General features: G+C 36.1%; 1 protein-coding gene across 1 annotated transcript in view; it reads right to left on the reverse strand.

The window, feature by feature from the left end:
• LOC150091432 (leucine-rich repeat serine/threonine-protein kinase 1-like) overlaps positions 1-22532 on the reverse strand; it is a 595643-nt gene that overhangs the window by 411536 nt on the left and 161575 nt on the right. The window contains exon 8 of the mRNA XM_090390319.1: positions 6288-7823. Coding sequence (XP_090246445.1) covers positions 6288-7823 — 1536 coding nt within the window. The remainder of the gene's footprint in view (positions 1-6287; positions 7824-22532) is intronic.

Genomic DNA, 22532 nt, shown 5'->3' on the forward strand with positions numbered 1-22532 from the left:
AGGCGACGCTGGGGCAATCTTTGACAAATTCTTGCTGAGTTAGTAAGTGTGTCAACGCTCATCAACACTCGTGCAAGTCACAGTGTTGTGTTGTTCAGAGCTAAAACCAGTGTCCGGGCTCACACCTCCTCGTGGTCCGGGGCAGGCAGGCAGGGGTGTTTTTCCCCTGCCTGGCGAAGTTGAGCCGAGACAAAGGGACAAGGCTCTTGTTAATTAGTTACTCAAAAGGGGGTTTTCAAATTTTCCCCTTTTGAGGCATTTTTGAGCATTTCTGTGCCCTTGTTGTGGGTAAATTGTATTGAGTTGAGCACTTTGTGCTTAATTAATTATAGTGAGCATTTCTGTGCCCTTTTGGCAAATTAGTTTTGCTCTGAGCAAAAGTTTGTTCTAGATTACAAAACAGGCCTCTGGGACCTCCTCCTGTTAAACTTGGGAGGAGTTGTTTTTAGAACACTCACTGAATAGTTTCTGAGTGGATTTTAAGATTCCATTTTGGCTTTGGATTAACAGCACTCTGTTTGCTCACAGTGCTTGGTGTAAATATTGTAAACAGTTTGCTGGTTGTCAATTTGATAATCAGATTTTAATTGTACATAATTTGTTTTATATTAAATAATAATAAAAATGTCTTCTTCGAGTGAAGAGAATCTTATCTCTATGGGAGACAAAGATCTGCTGGCAGCCTCAAGTGAATTAACTGAAGAAGAAGTAGAAGTAATAAAGGAAGATGTGTTGTCACAAGCTCAGGAATTGACAGAATTAGAGTTATTTTGTGGGAAAACTTTGACAAGAACACCTGTAAAGAAAAGGTCATCATCTTTACCAGTTCCTCAATCGAACACGCAAAAAAGGGTCAAAAAAGAAAGATAAATCGAAGAAGGTGAGTGGTAAGACTGATAACATAAGTGATCGTGAAAAAAGAAAGAAGAGAAGGCGGAAAGAAGATAGTGTGGGTGAAAAATTAGATATTGAAGGATTTGATTATATCCGTCAAGTAAGAAGTGAGTTGCATGCTTTTCTTTGGGACAGACAAACTAGGGTTCCAACTGCTGCAGTAGGAATGATTATGGAGAAGTGGGACAAGTTAGAGAAAAAAGCTCAAGAAGTGCAATTAGAAAATATCTTGTTAAAGGACAGATTAAAAAGAAGAGAAGAGAAACAAAGTGATCAAACATATTCATCAGTTGTGAAAAGTAATATAATTGATACTGTACCAAAAGTAATGATAATTAAGGCTGCAACTGACAAGTATAAAACAAGTGAAAGTGAAATCGGATATATTGGAGCAAGTAAGACCCATGCTTTCTAATCTTAAAGTGCGTAATTTAAAGCCTATAAGAGATAGAGGTGTGTTAGTTGAGGCGGAGACGAGTGATGATCTTTCTAAATTAAAGACTTGTTCAAAAATACAAGAATTAGGATTGAAATATGTTATTCCAAGGCCAATTTTCCCTAAAATAGTTGTGTTTGATGTGCAGCAAGATAGGGAAAAAGTTGATTTCTTGCAACAGTTATGGTTTAAAAACTTTAAAAAATTTGAAATAAGTGAACAGAAGCTTAAAGAAGGTGCTGAAGTTATGACTGTTAACATGAATAAGAACACTAAGTTAAATAACTGGATTGTTCAATTATCACCAATTTTATGGCAGGTTGTTAAAAGTAAGAGTAGGCTGTTCATTGGATGGATGGCGTATAAATTTAAAGAAGTATTTTCTGTTACTCAATGTTTCAAGTGTTTAACTTTTGGCCACGTCGCGAAGTATTGTAAGAGGGATGCCAGATGTGGTCGCTGTGCTGGAACTCACTTATATAAGGAACGTCCCAATCATGAGAAGAGTCCTCAATGTTGTAATTGTAGAGGTAGAAATAGTGATACTGCTCATGCTGCTGTGGATAAGAAGTGCCCAGAGTACAATAAAGCTATGGAAATTTATAAAAGAAAAATTGTTTATGGATAAAAAATTAAAGTTATTACAGTTGAATGCGCAAAAAGCAAAAGCAATTTCATTACAAATTAATAAATATATGGAAGAAGAGAATATTTCTGTGGCACTCCTGCAGGAGCCATATGTATTAAATGGTTGTGTTACAGGATATCCAAATTTTTATAAAGTTGTGTCTTGTGGGAAAAATCCTATGACGGCTGTGATAATTAAAGATTCTGATATAATTGTTACAAAAGTTTTGGTACTATGTGATGAGAATTATGTATGTTGAACTTCAAGGGAAATTTGGTAAATTGTATGTAGTTTCAGTTTATTGTCAGCCATCTGCATGCATTAAACAATATATAGATTATTTGGAAAAGGTATATGGTATGATTGGCTCCTGTGGGGTAGTAATTACTTTAGATTCAAATGCTTCCTCTCTGCTTTGGGGTGGAGAAGTAACTGATGATAGAGGAATGTTGCTCGAGGAATGTGTAGTTGCCACAGGAATGGAAGTGTTGAATACATCTGGTCATGCACCAACTTATTCTACTGTGCATGGGCAGTCTCACATAGATCTTACCTTAGCAACTAATAGTATAGCTGGAAAAATAAAGAATTGGAAAGTTTGTGAGCATTGCACAATGGGTGACCATAATGCCATCTCTTTTACTTATGATATAAATGATTTTGTAAGAACAAGGTATGATGTAAATAGATATTTAGATAAAGCTGCGAGGTGGCCGAGGTTTGACGATGTATTTTTAAGTAGGGTAAGAGAAATAGATTGGAGTGGCCTTTCATCCAATGACTATGTTGAACAGCTTACATTAATATTAAATGAAGCTTGTATTAAAAGTATGAAAAATAGGCAAGGTGTGATTAGACCAGTATTTTGGTGGACTCCAGAATTAACTATTAAAAGGAAACAGACTTTTGTTAGCAGAAGAAAATTTCAGCAGGCAAGAAGGAATGGGAATATTGAGCTAAGTGAAATTTATAAGGAAAGATATAGAAATAATAGAAGAGATTATGTGAGGTCTGTCAGCAGAACTAAACAGCAGATGTGGCAAAAGTATGTGAGTGAACAGGGTTCCAGAGATCCCTGGAAATCGATTTTTAGGCTTATTAATAATAAAAAGAATTTATCAGATATAACGTGTACAATAGGTAGCAATCATGAACAAACTTTAACATGGGAAGACTCTGTGAAGAAAATCTTAGAGGAGCTCTTTCCAGAAGATAATGAGTATGGAAACTCGAGGCAAAAACAGGATCCAAGTAAATTAGTCTTGGAAGATAAATTGCAAATACAAGAAATAGATCAAGCAATGGGCCAGGCAGGGGATGGCAGATCGCCGGACCTTGACAAAGTAGAAGTTTCAGTAATGAAAAGGACATATGGTTTGTTGCCTGAATTGTATCTAAATATGTACAATAAATGTCTGGAAGAGGGTGTCTTTCCGGCTGGATGGAAAAAGGCACGGAATCTCTTTTAATTAAAGGTACAGATCGCATGTTAAATGAAGCAAGTTCATATCGGCCAATTGCTCTACTTTCTGTGTTAGGAAAAACTTTTGAAAGAATTTGTATCAATCGACTTATAATGAAGCCAAAATTTAATGAAATGTCTTCTAGTTGTCAATATGGCTTCAAAAAAGAGTTATCAACTGAAGATGCAATTTGCAAAATGATGCAAATAGTAGAAGGAAGTGAAGAGAGATATGTGCTTGCTATATTTGTGGATTTTAAAGGTGCCTTTGACCATCTCTGCTGGAATAGCGTCCTCTCCAGAATTAGAGATATTAATAATACAAGTTTAAATATTATTTTTGAAGATTATTTTGTAATAGAAATGTGATTGTTAAAACTAGATACAATCAGGTTGTTAAAGAAGTAACAAGAGGGTGTCCGCAAGGTTCGGTTATCGGTCCCTATGCTTGGAACATTGTGTTTGATGAGTATTTAAATATGGATTCTGACGCTGTGAAAATAGTGTATGCTGATGATTTAGTCATTTTAGTAAAAGGAAATGCAAGATCAGTGATTGAGAGTAGGGCTAATGAGGCATTGAAAATTTTGCAAGAATGGACATTGAAGCATAGACTGCTGATATCAAAAGAGAAGACTGTTCAGATGTTATTAAAAGGGAAATTAAGTATGAATAGAGTACTAACTGTGAGGCTGATGGGGAGGCCTGTTCGGTATGCCCGAGTAGTAAAATATTTAGGCTTAAAATTAGAGGAAAGGCTCTTTTTTACTGAGCATGTTAAGTATTTGAAAAACAAAATTTGTACATTATATGCCAAGCTTCGAAGAGTAATACGAAAAGATTGGGGTATTAAGGGAAGGGCATTAAATTTGTTGTATGAATGTCTGTTTGTTCCTATAATATCCTATGGTGCCGGAGCTTGGGTTTATAAATTAAATAATGTTATTATTCAAAAATACTTGATACAAGCACAAAGATTTGCTTTACTTGGTATTACAAGGGTGTGCCGGATGGTGTCCTCAGACGCCTTACAAGTGATAGCTGGAAAGATGCCAGCTTATTATGTGGTTTTGGTCACTGGACTTTCATATTTAACAAAAAGAAATATCAGGAAAACCATACTTGGCGTGAGCACATGTCCAGATGTCAATAAAGAATATACAAAAGTAGATTTAAAATTAGAGTGGAAAAGATTTCTGAATGAAATTAAAATTAAATGGCAGGAATATTGGGACATGTCAGAAAAAGGTCGGCAAACTTATATGTTCTTGCCTAGAGTTGATATAGTTGACTTTAGAAATAAGAGCTGGTTACAATTTGGATTACAATCTACATTTTTAGTAACCGGACATGGATTAGCTTTTAGACTATGTCAACTGGGTTTGCATGATACTGGCTTGTGCTCGTGTGGTGAAGCTGAGACATCTGAACATGTCATGATGCATTGCAGTCAATATGCTGATTTAAGACATACTCTTGAACTATCTATAGGCATTCTGGAGAAAGAGCTCCTTTATGTAATGTTTAATGATAAGCATCTTTTTACCTATTTTAATATTTATGTAAATGGCATTTTTAAAAGAAGAGTAAGATTGCTAGATAGTGGTGGCACGCCTCCACGTGGCAGGGATGTAAACTCAGGCTATCAAGATCAATAAAGATGAAAATTTTGAGATTGATTTTCCTAGCACGAGGCTAAGTTGCCGAGCGTTCTTGTTTTGTTTAAATTCTTTTTTTTAATAGTTTATTTGCTTTGCAAAATTTAACAAATTAATAAAAGTAAAGATTTCAGTAAAGACTTTATTTCCCATTTTAGAACTAGCTACGGATGGGCTTCGGCTCAGGTAGTGGATTCTACAATGGAGGTCAGAATGGAAAAAAAAAAAAAAAATGTCCTCTTTATATGATGTTCTGATATTACATATCAGGAGTAGCCAACTGCATGCAAATCTTAGGCACTTGAAGTGCAACTCTAGGAAAAAATAGAACTTGAATATTATGGTCCAAAATACTCCATATTAGCAGGAAATTAAATAAGACAACCTTGCACATATAGCTTGAATATTATAATTCATGCTCCAAAACACTACTCTGTGTTAGCAAGAAATTAAAAAAAAATCAAAACATTTTTGCATGTAGCAAATGAATATATAATGATATTAATACACAGATGACAACTTTCAAGAAATTTGTGCACTGTTTCTATCATTCAATCACAGACAATTGTATCTTGCCATATTATAAATATTCAAACAGTTCCCAATAACAATTCTTTTGTGGCCTAAAAAAATTTAAAAGTAAACTAAAACATACACAATACCTTTATACCAACACACAATTAGCTTTGAAAGGAGAGTTGAGAATTTCTCATATTTTTTCCCATCTTCTTCTTTCTTTTAGTGTTTGTCAAGGTTTGTTATCAAATTATTTTCATAATATGCAATCTTTATTTATCACCCAGAATTATAAATGTAGTTAAAACTAAGATATTAATTGTGATTTTAAAATTACTTGTTTTGAAAGATATATTTTTACTGTAAAAGTAAATGATATTTAACATTAAAATAAGTTTTTTAAATGAAGCTGAAATGCAGTTTAAGATTTTTTTTTGGCTTTCATTTATCTTTAAAGGTTTACTAAGCTTGGCTATCTCCATTATATATAATACTACACACACAAATAATTGTCCTAAAACTCCTGATAAAATAACACTAATGCAAAAACTAAACTGAAAAATTAATGGAAGGAGAATGAATGTCTTGCATTACTGAATATCCAACAAATCAAAGGCTTCTGTGATCCACCCCTTTATTTTTCAATTAATAATTTTATGTTCTATATGATATTAGAATTTAATTATTACTAACCTTTATCCTGTGAATCCAGAAATTATGATGATCCACCTTCTGAGACATCAAATCACTGAAAATGTCAGCTGTAATTTTATCACACTTTTTTGGTTTAGCCATAACTGGGAGTGTCAATTCTGATGGTAAAATATCTACATTAACATAATGGCTGGTTTTAACATTATGTGAAACATTTGTGGTTTCTCGATGTGGAAGACCATTAAGATGATTTGCAGTAAGATTCAGTTCCTGAAGTTTAGGAGCAGTCCACATCTTGAAAGGAAGAGAATAAATTTGATTATGAGAAAGATCCAATGTAGTGACTAAAGGAAAGTCAAATAAGTAGTCAGGTATGTTTTTAAGACAGTTGCTATGCAGATGAATCTCTTCAAGTGAAGGACAGCTACAAGACTTTCCTATTTCTTTTGATTTAGAATGCAAGCCAGATCTTTCAACAACTTCTGTGAGTGGTAATGTCTGAATTTTATTCCTTGATCCATTTAAAATTCTTAGAGATGGCATGTTAAAAATGCACACAGGAAGTTCTGTAAGCCTATTGTTAGATATATCCAACCGAGTAATAGCTACAAATGATACTTTTTTATTATGCGATAAGAAAAGTTTTGCATTATGAAATATACTAGCATCAATTAGCCATGCTTCACTAATATAAGTCAAATTTTGTGAACACCAATTCACATTAACTGGAGTAGTAGGAAATAGAGAGCTGTATGTCACGATGTCTCTAGAATTTCCAACTTCAAGCAATTGCATTTCTAGTGCCTTTTTATTAATTTTAAACTCTGGATCTTGAAAAACATGCAATCTCAATAATTTTGAAATAATGTATTCATTGTGGTTTTCTGTTGCCACTTTAATGGCTTTACCATCTTTATCACAGGCCCCATATCGAATTAAAATATCAATCATACTCTTATCACAATTCTTAGCAGCTTCTGCAAGAGCTGAGGATCCTGCCTGAATATATGAATTGTCTACTTCTTCATCCCTAGCTCTAATCTGGAGATTAGGATCTGCACCATTCTGCAGTAAAATAGACACTACATTATAGTGTTTGTTCCGGATGGCTACATGTAAAGCAGTTTCAGTGTCATAAAAACAATATGCATCAATATGCACAGGACAGATAGTGAAATCATTCGTTTTACGATTTGATATTACAGTTCTAAAACTTTTCAAACAGTTGTCTTCAAAATTACTTGAAGAATCACTATTAAAATCTTCGATTTCTTTATTTTTAGGCTGAATTTTTTTTACTTTTATTTTAAATTTTAGCAACAAATCTAAAAGTAGCTGGCTTCCAATGTAACAAGATAGATACAATACACTTTGTCCTGTGGCATCTTTAGTGTTAATATCAAATGGAAACATATACTCCCAATTCATTGTTATATCAGTGAATGTATCCATTATATAGGTGGGATATGGAAACTTTAATATCAGCTCCACTATATGACAATGATTGTTGATAGCAGCACCATGAATAGGAAGCCAATTTTCAATGGTTGGTACCTTCACCAACTCAGGGAAAGTCTAAAAATAAAACAAAAAAAAAAAATATATATATATATATATAACATATGTACTAATTTCAAAATTATGAATAATATAAACTATCTTTATAATAATGATTACAAAACTCAGTAAAAATAAATGCAGAAATGCATTCTTAATTACTGTCATATAGCTCATAATCTATACAGTAGCTGTGAAAATTTTGTTTGTCATTTTGTTACAGAACCTATACCAAGAAGGGACAACTGCTTTAATAAAGGAAAATGTGAAGACAATAGCACTGGTCATGGAAGACTGCAATAGGATACATGAATATTCTCCCAGTCTCCCTCTCTCTGGGTACTGGCTCTGGAAAAAGCAACCTGAACCTGTTTACACATGTATATAATTTCTACTTGGTGGATTCCTTAAATATTAACACCTTTCCAGACAATGAAAAGGCAGAATTGTAAAGAGCAACTTTTTATCATATGCAACAATGACCAGAATGATTTATTTTTTCTTAATTGGTAACTAGGAATGAGATCTGGCTTCACTTTTAAATTGAAACCAAAGCACATTCCAAATAGTGTAAGTAGTCTCAGTAATCAGCTCCCAAAGAACATAAGCATGCAGGCAAGCTTATATTCTGCTGGAATGGTGATACTATCAGTTTTCAGGAACCAGTTGAATTACATTCTTTGGTGGCATGAATAGGTAGATAATTTCCTGTTTGATATATATATCAAACAGGAAATTAACCACTGATTCTCTAAGATTTTTCACCTAATTAACCACTGATTCTCTAAGATTTTTATTGCTATGATTATTACACTAAAGAAAATAAATAGAATTTTGCAAATATAATTCTTAGGCTTTTACTTGGTTTGTGTGAAAGTGCTTAAAACTTGTGAAAATGCTTAATTTTTGATTCTAATATGTGGGACTAATGTCCAATGAAACTTATCGAACCAAATTTTTATTCCTACACAGGAATTTGCCGAGGAATCAAAAAAAAAAAAAAAGTAAGGAATGAGAGATAAATGTGTGCTGTTGCTCCATGAAAATTCCCCTGCATACAATTAACATTTTACCGCATTGATAGTGAACTAATATGGCTCTGAAATTTTGTGTATCTATCCATATTCTCTTGACTTCATTGCTTCCTCTTTCAATTGTTGAAGACCCATTTTTGTACAGCACACATTTTTCTTAAGTGATTAAGGAAAATGCTTGCTGTACAAAAAACTAGAGTCTCAGAAATCACTGATTAAGTGATCCCTTTATTTCTGAGACTTTAGTAGTGGTTTTGGGGTCAACCAGAGAGGTTCTACAAAAATGGTCTCTGGAAATGCAACTGTCAATATCAGAAAAGTATTTTCCTGGTTGGTGACTATGTAAAAAAAAAAAAATCGTTAATAAATACACCTGATTTCTTTCACCAGGAAATACAGGTGAATATGAATTGTTACTGAAGCACCCTCTTTATTATCTAGAGATAAAGAAGGAATTGTCCTGTATACAACTCAGTGGTCAATCTATATCTAGAATACTGTGCTCATTTTAAGAAAGATGCTGACTTGTTTGAAAGGCTACAAAGGAAACAAACAAGACTAGATGTGGCTGAGAGAGAGAGAGAGACTGTGTGTGTGTGTGTGTGTGTGTGTGTGTGTGTGTGTGTGTGTGTGTGTGTGTGTGTGTGTGTGTGTGTGTGTGTGTGTGTGTGTGTGTGTGTGTGTGTGTGTGTGTGTGTGTGTGTGTGTGTGTGTGTGTGTGTGTGTGTGTGTGTGTGTGTGTGTGTGTGTGTGTGTGTGTGTGTGTGAGTTGTACAAACACTTAACATCTTTTTTTCAATGTTCCAAAGGACCTCAGTTCAAGTTTCATAACGGTATTTACAAAGACTATTTAGGAATGAAATTATAATATCTACAGCACAATCACAATGTCCTAACAAGAGAGAAATAAACTTGCCACCTTTTACCTGCTAGATAATTATGAAAAGATTTTCTACTTTGAAGAAGCATTCACACAAAAGTTATATTTTTTCATACAGTTATAAATTAAATATTAAAACAAACTAATTCAATTTAATATTAATTTTGCAACGCATGATGTTCTTTTAAAACTTTTATGGCAATAGCACACCTGGGTCAGCATTCCTCACTTGACATTCTTAACATTCACTCAACATTCCTTTTTGACAGACTGGTATGTGCAAATGGGACAGGAAGTTGGATTAATATCTTCCACTGACAACGATTCTGTTTAAACCCTGGCATAAGTACATTAGTCAGAGAAAAGTTTACGACTAACTATTTGACATAAAATCATTAATCATATTTGGCGTCACATAGGCTCAAATCGCAGTCAACTCAAATGCATGTACTACTGTAAGCCTGCATTGACCATTCAGCTACAATTCTGCACTGACCAAGCCGAATTAAAGTTTAAAGTGAAAAGTCTATACAATAATTAGATTATTCAATGAGAGAGAAGGGCTGAAGCATTTATGTAAAGGATTTGGCAATGAGGTCCAAGAAATATAGAAGAGTCCTTTGTTTATGAGGACCCTAAAAAAAGGAAAAGCATGAGCCATACTGGCCCACTATAGGAGAGAAGTAGGATCAATATAGATGACCCCTAAATAGATGACTGATGAAATGAACAGCTTCTTTGTATACATTCACACAGAAATATATTTTCAAGGGAGAAGACTTGTAGTGAGACTAAAAATTATTTGGCATTAAATGAAATTTTCAATTTGTGAAAATTGAAAAGTTCTGAGGAGCAGCTATTAGGTCTAAAATATAAAAAGCAAAAAGAACTAATATCTATATGGTCATGCTGAAAGCAGCACCTAGAGTGGTTTAAAAGTAGACACTAAGCTCATATCTATAATAATGGAGGCATCCTTAAACTCAGGTGAAGATCTATAACACTGGATATATAAAATATCTCTTCCATACACAAAGGAAGTTCAAAAGTGTGATCTGGACAACTATAGACTTAAGTCTGACTTCTGTGGCAGGAAAAATTATTGAGTCTATGATTAAGGATATAATACAGGACCACACTTACTGAACAATTTTTGGTTGTGACTGTTTTGTAATTACGTCAAAAAACAGTCACAGTCCTAGTTTGTTAACAAAATTAGGACTGCGGCTGTTTTGTGACTGTGACTTCCCTTAAGTCACAAATTTTGTGGTGTCAAAATTTTCTGATGATATTAATTTGAACAGGGTTGTTAAAAAAAGGAACAAAGGAATTCTGCTGCAACAAGAAAAATAAAATTGGTATTAAAAATGGCAATTAAACTTTAATGCTAGTAAATATAAGGTTCTAATCAAAATAATTAAAAGTTAAATTATCAACTTTGTATTTGTGGAGAGTGGGGGCACCACACTCAACACTGCTGAAGATGAAATTGACTGTCAGGTTGTAATGCAGCCTAATTATGAAGTTTTCTTAACAGTACAGTAAAGCTGCAAGGACAGTGCAGGAGTGTACTACCAGTGAAATATAGGAATTTTGACAGTACAGATAAAGGAGGAATGAGCCTGTATACATATCAATGGCTAAACCATATCCTGAATACTATATACAAGTCTGGAGACCCCTTTTTAAGAAAATAATGACTTGCTTAAAAGGGTACAAAGAAAGGTAACAAGACTAGATGTGGCTACAAACAAATACCCACACAGGAAGAAATTCCAGTTCTATAAGTGGCAAGGGATGAGAAACTAGCCATCTGTGTGGATCTAAGTGAGATGTTTCAGGCCATAAAGGGGGTTCAGCAAATTTAATGATGGAGACACATTTTATGTCTCCATTATTACATTTGCTGAATTCTCTTTCTAGGGTAATAAAAACAAGGGGGCATAAATTCAAATTAAAGAAAGATAATTTTATACTGGATGGAAGAAAAAGTACTTTTACCAAAAATCCATCAACTATTGGAATCATTTATCACAGTTTTGTAGAGGCAGAAAGTTATGTTAATAAATATTTACATAAGCTTTCTACCTCTAGATAAATATTTGGAAGAGATACATAAAATATAAAACTTGTAGAAGTCACAACTTTTGCTTTTTTCGGTGTTGGTGATGTTATTGCCAACACCGAAATCTGGATCGAAATGATGAAGCCATGTTTCATCCGCCATTATCACCTTGTGCAGAACCTCACCATCTTCAGAAACCATCCACTGCAGCTCCTAACAAACCTCCATGCGAACTTGCTGTTTCTCAGGTGTGAATAGTCTTGAAATCCAGAGTGCACAAACAAGTGTCATATGCAAGTCATGGTGAATATCGTGCATTCTTCCTACTGATATTCTCAACATATCTCTGCCAGTTGCCTTAGTGTTATATGATGATCTTCTCTCATGATTACAGAAGCAGTTATGGTGTCTGTGGTGACAGCAGTGATTGGAGAGGACTGCTAATCTTTGTGATTCAATCACGTCCATCTTTGGACATTCTAAACCACCTGCAGTCTGTGCTATATGGAAGTGTAGATTTACCATAAGCCTCATTTGACATTTCATACACTTCAGCTGATGTTTTCTTGAGATGGAAACAAAATTTAAGAGCAGCATACTGTTTATCATGTGTCATGTCTGTTGTTACATAGACAAAACTGAATAGGCATAAATTTTACCAACAGCCAAGGTCACACTATGCATATTAGTCAACTGCACAGCTGCTAAGTAATGCAGCGTGGTTTGGTCTTAACTTCCACAGCTCAGCTAGTATTACCAGATTTTGTTAAGTATGTAACAAAATCTGGTAATACTAGGCATTGTTACATTCTTATCTCTTAGTTCTTGCAGTATTCTTAAATAAAATTTAGATTAAAATCATGCCTCAAACAAGAACAGCAAATCATAAAGCTCAAAGAAGTGGTAATGCTTTGTTTTGGGAGATAACTCTAAATGGTGAGAACTCTAAATGGTGATTCTCTTACAAACCATAGCTACATTTTTTGGGTTAATTTTGGCCTTTTTAAAGAGTTATCTATAGTGTGGCATGATAAATGCCAGGAAGCATATTTTTGTGTACTTTTATTGCAAAGAGCGTCAGGAACTTAAGTTCTGAATCAGCATTCAGATGGGATTATGAGAGACCACATTTGCGCAATACAAGACTCAAGATGATCCTCTACACCAGAATGCGCTGATCCCACAGAAGGTAGCTCTTATCAGTGCCTCTACTGTCATGGAGATGGGAAATATCTTTGTCTGCCAGGAACAAAAGCCGATGATGCTTTAGAGTATCATCTTTTAAGGTACAATATGTACAATATCACACAAAACGTGATATTGTTGTACAAGTTGGTACTAATGATATTAAGAGTAGGAGGTCTGAGGATTTACTTAACAAATACAGGGCAATGTTGAGAAAAGTCATGGGGCAGGATTAAATTTGAATGTGTTTGCAGTTCTGCCCAGACACAATAAGAAGTACATGGTGAGAACCTTGTGAATCAATTCAGTGAATTTCTGTTAACAGGAGAGACTGCTTTTACAGGGATGAAATACACTTAAATAAAAGGGGTGCAAGAATATTTGCTCATTCTGTCATGGCAGTATTAGGTGGGCCAGAAAACTGCTAGCTTGAAGAGATAAAAAGACTAATAGTGTAATAGCAGCTGCAAGCAGAGGTGGAAGAGATTCTTCCATTGCTTCATTCAATTGGAACATGCAGAAGTATGGAAAGCAAGGTGTCAAGGATTACAAGGCATGCCGGGGTGCTTGTGGAACAGACAAATACATGGGCTGTATTAGAGTTACTAAGAGAAAAATAGATGCATGTATACCTGCTTGTACACTAATGCTAGGGGCACAATAAATAGATTTCATGAATCTGAAATCTAGTTAAGTCATCAAATGCAGACAGCATAGGGATATTGGAAACACAGTATCATTCAGATATAAAGGATGCAGAATTTGAATATGGGGTAAAATGTACACAGAAACAACCTAAAGCACTGCCTTAGATTTTAATCTCTTAGTTAACATAAAATCTAAGGCGGTGCAACTAGTCAACATTGGTGGTCAGTGTGATGCTGAGTCAGATTAGTGCAATGTAAGGAAAACAAAAGTGGGAATATGAATGTGTTATAGGCCTAATGATTGTGGTGTTGTTGTTGGGTTTAACGACACATAGGCTGCTAGGGCCATATTGTGTCTTTCTAATGGTGACTAATGACTGTGTCAGTATAACAAATGACTATACAGACAAATGAAACAGCCAGTAAATTACTATGTTTTATAATAGGGCATTTTATCTTTCCAGATAATGACTGGTATTTTGGGTGCCACTTGCACAATAGCAACACTTTTCTGGATGACTGTCTTCTACACTAGCAATGTAGAAAGGGAATGGGAGAAACAATACTCTTGATCTGATTAATGGTAGCAACTCTTACAGATAAAAGAAACACAAGGGGTCAGTGATCACAGAACACAAAGTGGGATTTACTTTAAGATGTAACTACTGTCAGAACAAAGAGAAGGGCTTTTGATTTCTTAAAGGCGACTGCAGTGGTCTCAGACAGTTTTTAAAATCTTCTCAGGGGATCAACTGATGGTATGGTTACCGACAGCAAATTTTAAATGGGAAGATTTCAGAGAGGTAACTGTAGAATCCACTAGATTTTTATGAAAACTAAAATATATATATATATATATATATATATATATACACAGTGGATTCCAGTTATTTGGGCCACCGGTTAATCGGGGCAGCCGTTTATTTGGGGCAAATCTTAAAAAACAGAAACCAATCGAGAAAATAGCCAGGGTTTACTTCGCTTAATTGGGACAGCATGCCGTTTAATCAGGGCAGGAGACCGCAACACTGGTGATTACCCTACGATTGTCTCTGACGGTACCACGTGGTTCAGTCGAAATTCTGGAGGTCACAACCATAAAACAATAAAAACAATTAGCAGTCACCTGTTTATTGGGCCTTTCTGTTAGAGAAATCTATCATAAACTGACAGTAAACTCGATCTTACTGAATTTGCGATAATACTGACAGCTGGAATTCCGTGGGTTATTATGGTGAAATGTGTTTACACTTCCATGAAATCTTCAATCATATAAAAAAATTAATTTTCAGATCTTCTCTTCATTCCTATTTTTAAAGCTTTGTAACTTGTTACTCGGTTCTCATTTGCATGTATTGTGTTACTTGCAATTTGTGTGTGCTGTGTTCTTTGTTATTGATTGACTGTTCTAAATTTTAACCTCCCACCGCCTACAAATGTCAGTGAACAGAAATGTCAACTAGTTCGTATGTACATATTACAATACGTATTAATTATTCCAATTTTCACATATCATTTAATTTTTTAATTGGCAAGGTAATAAAGGGTAAATTTGTGCTTAATATATCTTTGCTTTTATAGCCCATGGATAATATTCCTCCTATTTTCGCTAATTACAATTGCTGTTTAATAGAATTAAAATTCAATTCACAATGACCGGCGTTTACTGCACATCATATAGTAAACGGTACTTTACTATGTTGAGTTCGTCGTAACGTGATATGATTGTACAGTGAACCAATTGTAAAAGGGGGGGGGGGGATACATTGTAGTTTTAACTATTTACGTGAAACTTCGGCTAATTGGGGCAGCCGCTTAATCGGGCCAAAATGCACTAGTCCCGATATGTCCCAAATAACCAGAATGGACTATATATATTTTTTTTTATGAAAACCCCAAATACGAGAGGTATTAGAACCAATAGTACTTAGTACTGTGCTTGGGTTAGAGGATGAGAAGACGAAAGCAGATATTTGTCGACATTAGACTTGAACTTCTGTAGACTGTAATTTTCAAGAAATATGTATGAAGGAAGGTTGTTCCAGAAAATGGCAATTGAATGAATAAATGAGGAAGATGAAAAGTTGGTTCTGTGAGTTTGAAGTTGGAGAGTAAATGTATGTTGGCTGGTGGTGGCATGTGTTTGGACTGTTTTGAAAGAGAGAGTGGAAATTATAGAAGTCAACTCAGAAGAACAGCACCCATGGAAGTATCAGCAGAAAAGGCATGCAGCAGAAACAGTACGTCTACGAGACAGAGAGTGGAGAGACTCTGTTAGAGATGAGTCGTTAATTAACCTAACTACCCTCTTCTGAATGGATTCTAGAAGCCCGAGAGAGATTTTGGAAGCACCACCACCCCAGATGTGGGAATAATATTCCAGGGTAGACCCGATTTGCAATTTGTACACAGTGAACAGCTGTTTAGAAGAAAAGTAATGCTGAGAGCGAAAGAGAAAACCCAAGTTTTTTCAATGCAGAGGAAGCAATATTTGTAATGTGCTTGTGCCAAGAGAGATTAGAAGTCAGAGTAATCCTCAAAAGAGATATATCATCTTGCCTAGAAATCGGAGTATCACCAAAGATAAGAATAGGAGCAGAAGAATCCTTTTTTGCGAGACTAAGTTTTAAAAGGATTGAAATCAACTAAGTTGCCTTTGCTCCACTATAGAATTACCTGGAAACCAGAATTTAAGGAATTGGTAGTGGATATTCAAGAAGCTGAAACTGATTGAGCAGGGCAAGGTTTCTCAAACTGGAAAGTGGAATGCAATGTGCTATCATCGGCAAAACTATAGATAGGATTTCTGGTCAATGGAAGAAAGTCCTTAATATACAAGAGGAAAAGAATGAGGGAGACAGCTGAACCTTAGGGGAGACCAGCATTAGTGGAGAAGTTAGAAGACAGAGAGCCGTCTACCATCACTCTCATTGAGCGGTTAGAGAGAAAACTGGATAACCAATTACAAAAAACAGTTGGCAAAACATAAGATGGAAGTTTGTTTAGAAGACCTTTATGCCAATCACGATCAAAAGCCTTTGAGATGTCAAGAGCAACTGCTTGTGTTTCACCCAGCTTTTCCACTGAATGGGTAACATAAGCCAGAATATCACTAGTGGAACGACACTGACAGAATCCATATTGGCAATCGTTGATCAGACAGAAGGTTTCTAGGTAGCCTAAGAGTTGGTGGTTAATTGATTTCTCCATTACTTTAGAAAGAGTAGAAGTAATTGCAATGGGATGATAACTGGATGGGAGGGATTTGTCACCCTGTTTAGGAAGTGGCTGGATATGAACAAATTTTCAAGCAGAAGGAAAAACACCTTTGGAATAAGAAAGTGAAAAAAGGCAACAGAGAACAGGAGTAAGTTCAGGAGAAAACATTTTGAGAATAAGTGGAGAAATACCATCAAGTCCTGGAGCTCTCTTAGCATCAAGATTCATCAAAATCCTTCTAACATCCTTTTATTAATAGTAATAGAGGCATGTGATGCAAGAAAGCAAGTCTAAAAGTATGTCCAGTTTATCTAAAAGTTTTTCCTTGAATTTATTTAACCTATCAACTTCCACAATGACAGATAGAAGTTTGTTCTAGCAATTAACCACCTGCTGACAAAATGCAAATTTCCGCACATCTATTCTACAACCGTCTCTCCTCGATTTGAATTTACACCCCCTTAGGCTCGTAATCTGAGCAAGTGGAAGAATCCCATCAGAATTCAGCTTGCTCAACCCATTCAAGGCCTTATACACCTCAATCAGATCACCTTGCCAGTGCATAGTCTCCAGCCGTTGCAATTTGCAGAACTTAAGCCTCTCTTGGGAAGAGGATATCTTCATTCCCCTCACCAATCTTGTTGCCCTTCTCTGTACACCCCCACACAAATCTACATCATTCCTAAAATGAGGCCTCAAAACTTGTATACAGTACTCAAGGTGTGGCCCGACCATTGCCTTATACAAAGGGATAATCATCTCCTTGTCTCTGATAGCAAAATTTATAAATATCATTGACAGAACTGGATGACCTGCTCAGGCAACCCATCTGCACTGCTGAGAGAACTTCATATCTGACTGCACAATTACCCCTAGGTCTCTTTCATTCTCCACCTCCCTGAATGTAGTACCACACAGTTGGTATGTTTCTCTAGGGTTGTTGTTGTTGTTCAGTTTAACGACACAAGGGCTACTAAGGCCAAATTGTGTCTCTTCATCGTTAATTGACAAAAAGCATATTGTTAGAGAGATTAAATTATATGCTTCTATACAAACCAATATGTTTTAGATATAATAAAAGTTCTTCAATATTTGCTTCATTTCCTAAGATGCGCGATAAATCAGCTGATATATTCAATTTAGAGAGTGACTGAAAAGTGTTTGACCAGATGGTGGAATGTAAGGGATAATCAACCAGGAAATGACGGACTGTAAGTTGTGTCTGGCAGGATGAGCACTGTGGTGGGCTTTCACCCAATAATAGAAAGAGATGAATATGGTGAGTGTGTCCAATTCTGAGTCTTGCCAGTACCACTTCCTCTCGTCTGTTTCTTCGGAAGGCAGACAGCCACAGCTTTGGATCTTCTTTTATCTGGTAAAGTTTATTGTTAGTGTCACTTTTCCAGGTCTGTGACCATTTAACGTAGCAGTCTTTACATATGACAGACTTAAAATCAGAGAAAGGAACGTGAGGATGTTGTGAGAGAGTGGGTTGAGGATGTTTCTCTAGGGTTACTGCTACCCATATGCAGTACCTTGCATTTGTCAATGTTAACCTTCAGTTGCCACTTCTCAGCCCATCTGCTCAAATTTTCTAGATCCTGTTGCAGTAGCACACTGTCATTAACAATGCTGCCAACCTTTGAATCATCTGCAAACTTCAACACTAAGCCTGATATACCTTCATCAATATCACTGATAAATTTACAAACCAACAGTAGTCCCAACTCCAAACCCTGTAGGACTTCACTAATAACATTAGTCCACGAAGAGCAGCATCCACTGAGTAAGACTCTCTGTCTTCTCCCACTCAACCACCCTTTTATCCATTCTAGAAACTTACCCTTAATATCATTATGCTTCAATTTGTACAGTAGTTTTCCATGCGCAACAGTGTCAAAACCTTTCCTGAAATCCAAGTATACGAAATCAAAATTATTTTTTGCATCCAGTTCCTTTCTAACCACATCATAGTATCCAATCAAATTTGCCAGACAAGACTTCCCCTTAACAAACCCATGCTGTGTCTGAATTACTGCTGCAGTCTTGTCTAGATGATCCTGCAATGCATCTTTAACCAGTGACTCCATTATTTTACCCGGAACAGAAGTTAAACTAATTGGTCTGTAATTACTTGTATCACCCTTTGATCCCCTTTGTGAATTAGGGATACATTTGCACATCTCCAGTCTGCGGGGACTTCCCCTGAGTTCAAGGATGCTCTCATAATTATGGCTAAGGGTTTGCTTAGTACCTTTGCTGCCTCCTTTAATATAACTGGATAGATCCCATCCATCCCAGGTGCCTTTCTTATGTTTAACTTCAACAGTTCCTCCTTCACTTTGCTCTCAGTTATTATAAAATCATTAAGCACCCTGTTACAATTTGATAAACTTCTGGCATTTTCCTTCCTTAATAACTCCTCATGTGTGAATATAGATGCAAAATACTCATTCAGTTTGTTTGCTATCTGAGCAGGATCATCAACAGTCGAACCATTATCAAGTTTACTAATGTGATTCATCCCCTTCCTTTTAGAGTTTATGTAAGTAAAGAAACCCTTGCTCTTTTTCTTAGCATCCTTTGCCAAAGTTTTCTTGTAATCTGCCTTCTCTTGCCTAATCTCCTTTGAGACTTCATTACAGACTAACTTATATCTGCCATAAGCTTCTGTGTTCCCTGATAATTTATATGCATCCCATGCATTTTTCTTCTCTACCATGAGTCTCATTAGTTCATTTGACAGCCATTTAGGCATAAACCTTGAACTTAAACCTTAATAGGTATGAAAAGTCTAGTAGCTGCCATGATTAATTCACTGAATGCTTCCCACTTAGAATTTGCTGATGGTAACATCATCATTATAAATTTTGACGGAAGGCCACAGGAAGCATTGAATGAAGTGTGTTGGGATTGGTGGGAGGTATTTTACCAAGATCATTAATACATGAGTTGGAAGAAAAATGGGATGCTAGCAGGTCAGCTTTATCCTTGGCTGAAGTGATAATAGAACCATCTGGTTTTGACAGAGGTGGGAGCAGAGATGGGAAAATGTTATGGCTAATAGCTTTGGCAAGAGACCAAGAATGCTCTATTAAGAAGCAAGTTTTCTACTCTTAGCCTGTTTGAAATCAAGTTTGGACTAATTAATAACTGCTTTACAATTCTTGCGAGCTTTGGTGTAGGCAGAAAATGAAACTAAAGAATTGGAAACAGGCCAATTACGATATGCAACATTCTTCTCTTTAACAGCCTTAGCATATTTATTGGAAAACCAAGGTTTAGATAAAGGACAAGATTTTAAAGTGGAATGTGAAATAAAGGATTCCATTCCTACAAGAATAATTTCACTGACAAGATCTGAGCAAACATTGACATCAGAAGTTTTGAAACAGTAATCCGACCAAGGAAAAGAAGAAAATAAATCTCGCAGGTCATCCCATTTTGCATTCTTGTAAGGCCAAACAACATGAGGTTGCGAATAGCCAAGAGATAAAGGCTCCATTGGAGAAGAGACAATCGCCAAGTTGTGATCTGAAGTGCCTAAAGGACCTCTCACTTCAACCGTGTACTTAGAAGTGTTGTTTGTGAGAAAAAGATCAAGCGTGTTCGCTGTATGGTTAGGATTGTCTGGTATTCTTGTAGGTAAATGAACAATCTGTGCAAGGTCATTAGTAATTGCAAAAGCCTCAGCATCTCAACCAGCTGGGTCGGTGTGACTAGAAAATGGAAGCCAGCTGGAGTTGCGAACATTAAAATCACCAAGGAAAATTACCTCACTGTTAGGAAAGTTGGACTGGAGAAAGTCAAGTTGCAAAGAGAGGAAGTCAAAGAGCTCCAAGTGATTAGTGGAGTTAGGAGAACGGTGGAGACAACAGATGAATTTTACAGAATGAGTTAGAGAATTTTAAGCCAGAGAAGATTGAAAAGAGGAGATTCCAAATTATCAACTCTCTGACAGGGAATATCAGAATGGACATATGCACAAGTACCACCATGGAGGAGAAAGGAATCATACAGAGAATAATTTGGGCAACTGAGATGAGCAGTGGTTGAATCAATTGATAACTGAGATTCTGTCAGAAAAAGTACATGGGGTTTGGTAGACTGCAGGTGGAAATCAGCATCTTTTAGAACTGAGACCACGTATATTTGTGAACTGAACTAGGAAGTGTTTGGGAGGTTTAGATCTTTTTGCAGATAAGCTTGCTCTATTAGTTTGACCATTCATGGTGTATTCAGTAGTAAGAAAAGGTGGGGGGAGGGGAGACATGCTGTATGAACTAACGAAATTTTTGGATATGGCACACATGGTAAGAATATACCCAGATTCTTGACCTAACATGGCCTTGGCAATACCCCTCTGCATACACACTACTCGGACTCTCTCCAGTCGTTATCTTTCAGAATAGAGATAGCAAGATTATACACTAGCTGATCCAGAAGCCTCCTAGAGAGTTACCAATAGGTTCAGTCCAGTGTACTAACTAGTGGTTGGCCTGCGAATACTATTTTAAAGCTGTGTCCTCAAAATGTAAGGAAGTTTGGATTTCACCATGATGTCCATCCTAACGTCAAAAGACATCAGTCATACTGGTGATGGAAGAGATGGGGAAGGGTTGACCAGAACTTAGCTCTGGAGAATAAACATGGGTTCAACCACTTCAAGCCTCCAATAAGAAAAGTGGTGGTATTGCACCAGTTGATGAGAGTCATCTACCACCTAGTATTACCTGATAACACAGAGGGGCAACATTCCGCCATGTGGTGTGGGTGCTACACCTCATGCAAAATATCTGTTCAGTTTGCTGACAAACTGAACAGATATTTTGCATTCACCTTCAGTCAGGAAGAATTTTTTAGGATTGGGATACTGTAATTATATCAAATTATAATTTTATATAATTCCAGTAGTGGATGGGATCTATCTGATTAGAGGTAAGCTCAGCTTAAGCTATGATTATGAGAGCATCCTCGGATTCAAGGGAAGTCCTTATGGACTGGAGATATGCCAATGTGTCACCAAAGGGAGAGATCAAAGGATAACAGGAGTAATTACAGGCCTGTTAGCCTGACTTCTGTGCCAGGACCATCTAAATAGGAATGCAGTTATATGGTAGTCACAGTATGGATATGTTAAGGGGTGAGCTTATCAGACAAATCTGAATGGACAGTATTATACAGTAACAAAGGAACTGGATACAAAAAATAATACTGACATCATATAATTAGATTTCAAAAAAGCTTTTGATACTGTTGCACCTAAAAGACTGCTGTACAAACTAAAGCAGTATGGCATTAGGGACAAGTTACTACTGGAGATAAAGGGATGGGTGAGCAGGAGAAGACAAGAGAGTAGTTATCAATGGACACTGCTGTTCATGGATTTATGTTATTAGTGGAGTATCCCAGGGTTCAATCCTGAGCCCATTGTCAATATTTATTAATAATACTGATGAAAGCATATCAGGCTTAACATCTAAACTGTCAGATGATACAAAGGTTGGCAGAGTGGTTAATGACAGTATTCAGGGTATACCACTGCAAAAGATTTACAAAAATTAGGATGATGGCTGAGAAGTAGCAACTGAAGTTTAACTTTGACAAATGCAAGGCACTGCACATGGATAGCAACAATCCAAGAATAACATACCAACTATGTGGAACAATACTGAGAGTAGTGGAGAACAAAAAAAC

The sequence above is a fragment of the Mastigoproctus giganteus genome, chromosome 1 (genome assembly GCF_048544385.1).
Source record: "Mastigoproctus giganteus isolate SK-2022 chromosome 1, ASM4854438v1, whole genome shotgun sequence".
NCBI classification, from domain to species: Eukaryota; Metazoa; Arthropoda; class Arachnida; order Uropygi; family Thelyphonidae; genus Mastigoproctus; species Mastigoproctus giganteus.